This window comes from Cyprinodon variegatus, unplaced genomic scaffold (genome assembly GCF_000732505.1).
Source record: "Cyprinodon variegatus isolate N-32 unplaced genomic scaffold, C_variegatus-1.0 Scaffold1019, whole genome shotgun sequence".
In the NCBI taxonomy this organism is placed as follows: domain Eukaryota; kingdom Metazoa; phylum Chordata; class Actinopteri; order Cyprinodontiformes; family Cyprinodontidae; genus Cyprinodon; species Cyprinodon variegatus.
The window spans coordinates 29,785-38,421 of record NW_015151472.1 but is presented as its reverse complement, the minus strand read 5'-3'; the positions used below and the strand labels follow the sequence as shown (position 1 = coordinate 38,421).

At 35.8% G+C, this 8,637-nt stretch overlaps 1 protein-coding gene across 1 annotated transcript; it reads right to left on the bottom strand.

Moving 5' to 3' along the window:
• Positions 1-2,101: 2,101 nt before the first annotated feature.
• Positions 2,102-7,898, bottom strand: LOC107100845 (steroidogenic acute regulatory protein, mitochondrial-like). The gene is made up of 7 exons (XM_015399496.1): positions 7,824-7,898; positions 7,633-7,725; positions 7,436-7,560; positions 7,178-7,336; positions 5,067-5,251; positions 3,819-3,912; positions 2,102-2,344 (listed from the first exon to the last, which is right to left on the bottom strand). The coding sequence occupies exons 1-7, from the start codon at positions 7,885-7,887 to the stop codon at positions 2,252-2,254; spliced, it is 813 nt and encodes a 270-aa protein (XP_015254982.1). The 5' UTR covers positions 7,888-7,898; the 3' UTR covers positions 2,102-2,251.
• Between the last annotated feature and the right edge of the window lie 739 nt (positions 7,899-8,637).

Sequence of the window (8,637 nt, the reverse complement as noted above, 5' to 3'; positions counted from 1 at the left end):
ATTCTATCTTTACTCTCCCACTCAGAAGTTTTTGTTAGTTAAACCTCTAAAGCTGGGCATACACTGTGCAATTTTTTTCAATTGTTGCATGCAGCTACAACTTTTGCTGTACAACGAAACCCTGCGGTTTTGCTGCACAGTGTGAGAACATACATTGTGAGCTGTGAACTCACACTGTGCAACAAAACCGCAGGGTTTCGTTGTACAGCAAAAGTTGTAGCTGCATGCAACAATTGAAAAAAATTGCACAGTGTATGCCCAGCTTTAGAGGTTTAACTAACAAAAACTTCTGAGTGGGAGAGTAAAGATAGAATGAAGCAGAATGAGGAATAGTGATCCATATGTCCTCCAGCAGTCTAAGCCTGTAGCAGCTTAGCTATACATAGCTCATTATAACCTCAGTCACTACAACTATAAGCTTTATCAAAAAAGACACTTTTAAGCCTAGTCCTAAAGTAGACAGGGTGTCTGCCTCACTGACTAAAAGTGGTAGTTGGCTCTACAGGAGAGGAGCCTGATAACTAAAACATCTACCTTCCACTCTAATGCACTACAGTACAACTAATGTCCCTCAGAACCACCCTAATTGGTAAAAAGAAATCCACTGTAGCTTAAGTTATTCCAATAGAAATACTGTTTGTTAGAGAGCAAGCTGCATCATTGAGGTCATACAGGTCAGGGATAAAGCTGAGAAGTTTAAAATAAGGTTATAAACCAATGTTATATGTTTTTTATGTAAAACAAAGCTCCAATGAGTTTGTCATATGAATATTGGAAGTACAACTAAAAACTAAGACATAGAAAGCCAGTTAAAAAGGAAGCTTTTTCTAGGAAATTTGTCATAGAAAGAGGAAAACAGCTGAGGAAGCCACAGAAATCCACAGCTCAGATAAAATAATCTGTTGGCAGGACAAATAAAAGTTAGATGCTTCAGAAACCTGGCTTTAACAGAAAAGTAACACGAAGAAGACAATGTTAGAAGAAAACTCGTAAAGTATTTTATTTTTAATTTATCACAAGCTTAGTAGAAGACTAACATTTGGCAGGTGAGAGCTAAGCTTGTTTTTGCTCTACTTCAAAGCATATATATATAGAGAGAAAAGAAAAACTAGCTTTGTTTACACTGTGCAATAATTGGCTGTGTTGAATGAACCTTTTTTTTCATGAAAGAAATCTCCCATCTTGAACTAAAATAGTGGCCGGGGGCCGTTCAGGGTGGCACCTAAACCTGCAATCAATTTAGCGTTTCCTAGACCAAAAAAAAATCACTCATAAATATGAATTGTGGAAAATGTTCTGGGAAAATTCTAGAGTGTGAGTGCTGCTGCAATCAACATCTAATTCTTTCCTCTTCTATGACATCAGTAGTTCTATTATGGCCTCCTTTCTCTTATTCTCCTTTCTATTTTTGCAGCATCCGTCTCTAATAATAATAACATGTAACTTTCAGTACATTTATTGATGGCCTGATGTGTTTGTCAGCTCTATTGGACACGTTTCTCTTACAGCAGCAAATCTTTCAGTTTGTCGTCCTCCATCGTACAGCGTGACAACTGTTATCAAAACATGGTTTAGTGTCTGCATGTGTAAACTGTTTAGGAATGGTCACCTAAAAGCATTGAAGCTCCAATTGCAGGAAAACATGGTTCTAGAAAAGCGTAAAACACTTTCACGCTTATGCTCCTTGTGTTCTCCTGCCATATAAAACTATAATGTGGTAGGTGAGAAAATGTAAAAAAGTTTGAGTAAAGTCTGAATTGAAACACAGCTGCTTCTTTAAAATTGAAAACACAAAAGCCTACAATGCTAGCTAATTTCATTCTGAATCAATTAATGCAGATCTTGGCTGCTAAATTAGATAACTGCTGTAAAGTTTTCCTTTTATTGTGTTTTTAGAATACAAGTAAAAACAAGGAAGACAACAAATGCGCTTTTAATCACTTTATTACAGTAGGTCTACCCATTCATTTGTAGTGTGTCATGTATCAAGAGACAAGTTTAGACTCTTAAACAGGAGATATCTTTGAGGTTTAGTTGGCATAATCTAACATTCATTCCTATTTTAATCCTACTCCCACCTGCCAGGCTGGTTCTCCCGTCTGTTAGCTCTTCGTCAAACTGCTCATTTCCTCCAGGCAGCATTTCTGTTCAACAAGGTAGCAGTTTGCCATACAGTCATTCTGTCACTATGCCAAACTTTATTTTAACAAGGACAAGGTGCTGCTGCAGTCGTACAGTCATGAAGACTCAGTCATCTTAGGCTGAGATGTTTTCGGAGGTGTTTTGTGAAATCCAGCTGCGCTCGAGGCAAACCCTGATTGACAATGGACTTCGGTAGCCACCCCTGTGGAAAAACAGAAAATAACTGTGTTTAGGCAAGTGCATAGGTTTTCTTAGAACCATCTAAGCTATACAATTTAAATCAGCTTTGCTCTACTGTAGATGGTAACCAACAATGGCCTAACAATATGCTCCTGTGCAGAAGGAATATGGACAAAGTAAAACAATAATATTGCATTATACTGTGCTTTGCAGACTTTAATATATTTTGTCAAGATCATATAAGAAAAAAGTTCAAAGTTTTTTTAAAAGGTGTTAACATAAAAGAGTTTAAAAAAAATATGATGTAAATTTTTCCATACTTCAGCTACCGCAGAGAGTATTGGTCTGTCTACCAGCTTTGCACATAAGACTGAACATTATTCCTCTTGGCAACAAGGATGATGTTAAATTGTGAATTCTAAACCATCTATAACACCCGTGGCTGTAGAGCAGAGGTCAGAGCCCTGTGTGAGATTCAGCCTTTATCTCAGTTTAATTGTTAAGCTGCCTTTTTCTTTCATGATTATTATCAGACATTTATCTCCATCTGTTTTTACATGACTTAGGAAATTTTTCCTTCCCTTAGTGAACAAAAACATCCCCACAGCTTGATGCTGCCACCATATTTCATCCTTGGGACGCTACACTTATAAGTTTTTATATTTCCTCACAAATAGCCCTTGCATACAGGAACAAAAGTTATTTTTCATTTTGGTGTCACTTGACCAGTCTTCAATGCATCTAAAACTGCTAACAGGATATCATAAAGCTCTCTTCAACTGGAGCTTTCTTGTTCCCCCTCTTCAATAGCGGTGCTCTGATAAATGGTCAAAGTTTTAATGACATTTGAATCTAAACCAGTTTTGCTCCTGGAGATGGAAAATAGACAGTAAGAGTATATACTGTACTTATGGGGGAAAAAAATAAGATCTGCCTCTTTAGTTTCCTAAAGCAGAGGGCCACCATTATGCAAGTTATCCCCAAATCATGCAGGCATTTTAAGAAAACAGTAGCACCTGACTGAGTATAGTCCTTAAACAACTAGTTAGTGCAATTCTTATAATCCAAATAAATTTAGAAATATACTTAGACAAAGTTTATTTCATTTTCATTTTGTACAGCTATCATGACATTTCTATTTCTTAAAGTGCAATAGTGATCAAATGTAAACGAACACTTACATACACCAGTTTGTATTTCTATCTACATTAAGACTTTACATCATTGTAGTTACTACCTTTAAGCCCAACCCTGGCATATACCTAAACCTTTAACAGAAAATTCCTAACCCTAATCTTAACCTACAGTTAATTCACACCATACCTCTAAACTGAATAACATTAGGACCAGCCTTTGGTCCCTACAAAAACTGTTGGTCCTCAAAAGGTTGGTAAATATATGCGGAAACTGTCCTAAATAGGTGACATAAAGAAGCATGCTAAAAGCTGCATAAATAAAGCCTCCTTATATAAAAGTATAGAAATATGAAAGTTTACCTTTACATCCATGTTAAGGAGCCATGTAAAGCTACATTTTGTTGTGTCCTCATCCAGTGCTTTAATAACGATGCAGGTTGGTCCATCCTCAGCTCTGCATCAGATAAAAAAAATAATTTAGCAAATCAACACAATGGAAGGACACTTGTGACAAATGTTCATATATTTTATTTTTCTTCTATATACTGCATTGTTTTAACCTTTGTGTATTAAGCAAACAGGCAAATAGTTACTTTAAGATCTTTTTTTAAAGACGTTGTGCAGCATCTATGTTGATTTATGTCCACATAAATTTGCTTCTTGTGACATTCTCTTAATCTCAGACACATTTTATCATAACCTTAAATAAATTACAGTTTACATAAGTATAATTATTGGAAAAAAGAAACAAGATTACACCAACCAAATAACACCATTACAGAATAACTCCTCCCAACACAAATAGTTTCTTTTTGTAATGCTTATTACAATTCTTACATTTCCCTTTTACATACTAAACTTAATAGTTAAAATCTCTAATAAAACACCCTTTTCAAACACTGACACTGATATAAAATGTATTATAATATGAGGTATTTTACCTGATCGACTCAAAAACACTTTAAAATTAGCATCAGAAAGAACATGCTTTAATTTGTTTTACAAAGAAACATAAACTATGCCATGGATTTGTATTTATTTAAATATGCTTTGATCTAACCAATGAGTATTAATATTTTAGGATGAACGCTCACCAAAGTCTCAACTGTTTTGGATCCTCTAAAAGGTTTTCCTCCAGAATCATGCCAGTGTTAACAATCTTTTCTGTGTGTTTAGGTGTTCATTCCCACCACATATTTAATGTAGAGCAAAAAATATTAAATCTGGTCTCATCTGAGCAAGCGGTCTTCAATATCTTAGCTTTTATGTAGGTATGTCAGTTTAAAAGAGAATGAAAAAAAAAATCTTTGAACTTTGGGAAAAGGACCTTTTAATTATACACAGCCTTGTGTGGTTTGATGGAAAATGGGAGGCGTTTAATGAACATGCATGCACTTGCATTGCACTGTATCTTTCACGTCTGCACATAATTTTAGGTCTATAAATTTGATTTTAACAGCAGATTTTTTTTTTTTCGTTGTTGTTGCAATCTCCTTACATTGCCAACTGAGAGGAAAAATATTCACCTATTAAACTTCTAATAGAGCTATTTAGAAAGCATCCACACTGCATAATTGGGGTTTTGAGTTTGGCTTGATTACAACATACCTCACAAATCTAGGCTGAGGCGGGAATGACTCCAGCTGAATTGCTGCTCCTCCGAGATAAACACAGGATTTTTGTTTGCAGCTGTGTCTGACGCTCAGGAAATCCCTTTGGCCAATCAGATTCCCTGTTGTCTCAGCTGAAACCTCATGAGTCACGATTGTTTCAGGTCCGGCTCGTTTTAGAACCTGCAACCAGACAAAAAAGGAATAAGAGCCACATAAAAATTTTGGAAACGTAAACTTTAACCTATCACACTCACATTACTCTAATGAAACATTAATATCAGTTGTCAGCAGAAATTAGCAGATCATTTGTAATCTCAGTAAAATAGATCATAATCTAAACCTATGTTTATTTTAGTAATTTCAATGAAAATGTGAAATGTTATGAAATTGTGTTGAAAACCCCTGACTTGAGTTGTGCAGCAGATAGTCAAGGACATCGTCATAAAAAAAAGGATAACCCATGCTGGTGGTTGGGAAGGTCATGGACTCAAGCTACAGTCGGTGCTTAAAATTTCAGTTTCAACCGTCATTGTCCTGTGTTGAGCCACTCCTGAGCACAAGGTGAGAATACCATTTTAACAGGACAAAGAAGAAAAAGGTTGTTGTTGACCCCCAAAAAAGTTTTTCTCTAAGGCCTGATCTTTAAAAGGTTGTTGAATATGTATTGACTTTATTTGGTCTTGGGAAGCAGATTTTTTTAAAAGGTGCAAAAGGATTTGCACATCAAATCAGCAGGTAGGCTCTGCAAACCTTTTTTATTTTTTTTTGCGTGCGTGCCATCATTTATATGCAGATCATATTCTAATGACCAAACCGCACAAATGTATAGCTGGGTGAAGTGTAAATATTAAAATTTACCATGTGCAAAGGAATTTGTCAAATATGACATTACTTTTTTTTTTTTTAGCTTGTTTGAAAATGTAATGCATACTCATACAGATTATTGAAGTCAATGTGACCACGAAGGAGATACTGGTTCAGTACTGGTACAGTACTGGAAGAATGCCTGAATAATATCAAGGGATAAAAAAAATCTTCTGAGGAGTAAAGTAAATATTAATGCAGTTTTATTAAGCACCTTGAGATACGCAACCAATGTGCAATAAATGATATTCAATATTTTCCTTATTATCATTTTTTAAATGATTATCATCATTATTGCCTCCAAATACATGGCTTAGAACCTTGTCTTTCTTTTAGGGGCACTCTTACTCTGTCTACTGGGGTCTGTTTTAACTTGACTAAACTTAAGTAGAACCTACAGTCTGCTCATTTCAATAGGGAAGAATTAAACCATTTGCACATCTTAACGTTTGCAGAAATTATCTCACAGCACACCTAAAGAAAACTGAAAATAATAATTGCATGTGCAATTTAGTTCCCTTTAAAATCTGTAAGGATAAGGTCATAATATGGTAGTCAAGGACCCAAATTGAAGAAGTTTGAGTGGAGAGACCCAAAATCCAACTTTTCTGGGGTCCAGTGTGATGTTTCATCTGATCTCGGCACGGTTTTAAAAGAGTAGTGTAAATGGGGCTTATGAAATACTATTAAAATGGACATAAAAGACACCAGATCCAACAATGCAGACTAACCGACAGCAGCTAATAAAGCAACCTGGGCTTCCATTACAGACCCACAGACTGTCCCTGAAGCCAATTAGCATTAGTGTAGAAACTCATGCAAAAGGAACTAGAAAAAGAATTCAGCACATGTACATTGATCAATATTTTTCTCTCAAGAAATCCTTCTCTATTCTAGCAAATATTAACATTTTATGACACAATGATTTTCATGACCTCTTAGCTTTAATAATCGTAATTCACAGATATAAATGCTTGATGTATAACAAACATATTGTGCAATGCACTGGTATAATTTCATTGATTTGAACTACAAATCAAATTGCAAGGAATAAGTTAACTTTTTCAGGACGATTTAATTAGCTGGAATGCAGCTGTTTACCAGCATGATAAAAAAAAAAAAAAACAGAAAATTCCAGCAAGTCTACTAAGTGGGAGATTTTATAAGTCTCAGCTCTGCAACTTATTAAAAATGCATTATGAACCGCAGAGTCCTTTAGTTATTTAATGATATTCAGCTCACTTTGATATGCTGCACGCTTGGGTTCCACTTGTGCATGTCTTCAACTCTGATAAACAGGAGGTCATAGAGATCATCCACGCTGGCTTCCAAAACTGCCTCGAGCCTGAAGACCTTCCCGGCCCCCGGTATCACTTTACTGCAAATGACGTCGCCATTGCTCTGAACAGGAAAAAAAAACATTCTATAAAAGTCCTTAAAGCACAGCTAACTTGATAAAGAGTGTCAAGGAGAATTGCATGCTTTGTATTTAGATTTTACCTCTTTGATCTCAACCCTCCATCCTTCTCTGTCCTCCAACATGTTTACCGCCTTCCTGAGTGCATCTTTGCCTTGTTGTATGTAAAACAGGTGATCTTCACTCACCGCCACTTCTGTTTTGGGCTCTGCAAGCAGCTTATGTAAGCCACAATTTACAGTTAATTTTTTTTGGATAGAAAAGAACTGTATTTAAATACCAGCAAGTTTCCCCAAGTGATGTTGGATGTGCGTCCAAGGCTTCATGTGTGAGATCTCCTGGCCTATCACTGCTACAGCTGTGCGCTGAAGCCCTGCACGTAGGAATAGGATTAAAAAAGATCTCAATTAGAAAACTGCACCTGAATTAAGCAAAGAAAGACTTTTTCTCTCTGATGTTTCTTTGTTTTACCTGTCATGCTCCTGAGATGTGGGTAGGATATTCCACAGCAGAGCTTCACGACCGCAGGCAGCATGTTGTCTGTCTTTGCAAGAGACAGCAAAGTATATTAGGAGTTGCTCCCATTTTTATATGGCTAATGAAGGACACTGCAAAGAGATAAGAGCAAGAGAGAGAAAAAAGGACATGTTCTGGATTCTATCCTGAAGGCCGTGCTTGACAAGTTCTTTTTTTTTTACCAAAACAGATGATTGACTTCAAGGTGGGAAGGAGAAACTGTTCTAAAGACACAATATGAACGGATTTATTGAGAAAAAATATTGATATTATAAAAAGAGTAGGTTCCTGAAAGTGATAGTCTTGAAATAAAATCAAATTAGCATTAGAAATGATTGAATGCTGCAATCACAGCAGCAACAAAATAAATGATTAATGCCATTATTTTTCATTAATATGCCTTCTTGATAGCTTAGCAAAAATTATGTATAATTTGGATATGCTGAGACACTGTGGTTTGTGTCTTACTGCTATTTGCAGAAACCAAACAGAATATTTTTTTGCTGAAAAAAAAAGTTTAGGAGTTGAAAACAGTTTGATATTATTTTAATGGAGCAAACTGGAGAATTTGTAAAAAGTCATGGATGGGGTATGAAGTTTCGGCTAAAAATGTTCCACAGTTTAAGTCACATTTTACATTTCAATACATTGTGTGAAACTATAAAAAAATAGGAAACAATTACCTTTTGGGATTAACACCATGACACCATTTAAATCCCATTTCTTCGTGTAAAAAGCCTGGTTAAGAGAGCATTAAGCACCATATGCT

Bases quoted from the DNA above. Each gene is read 5' to 3' on its own strand.
- LOC107100845 (XM_015399496.1), bottom strand. From the start codon at position 7,887: ATGCTGCCTGCGGTCGTGAAGCTCTGCTGTGGAATATCCTACCCACAT. The intron at 7,726-7,823 runs GTAAAACAAAGA...TCCTACGTGCAG, and splicing joins ACATCTCAGGAGCATGACAG to GGCTTCAGCGCACAGCTGTA. The intron at 7,337-7,435 runs GTAAAATCTAAA...TTTCCTGTTCAG, and splicing joins GGAGGGTTGAGATCAAAGAG to AGCAATGGCGACGTCATTTG.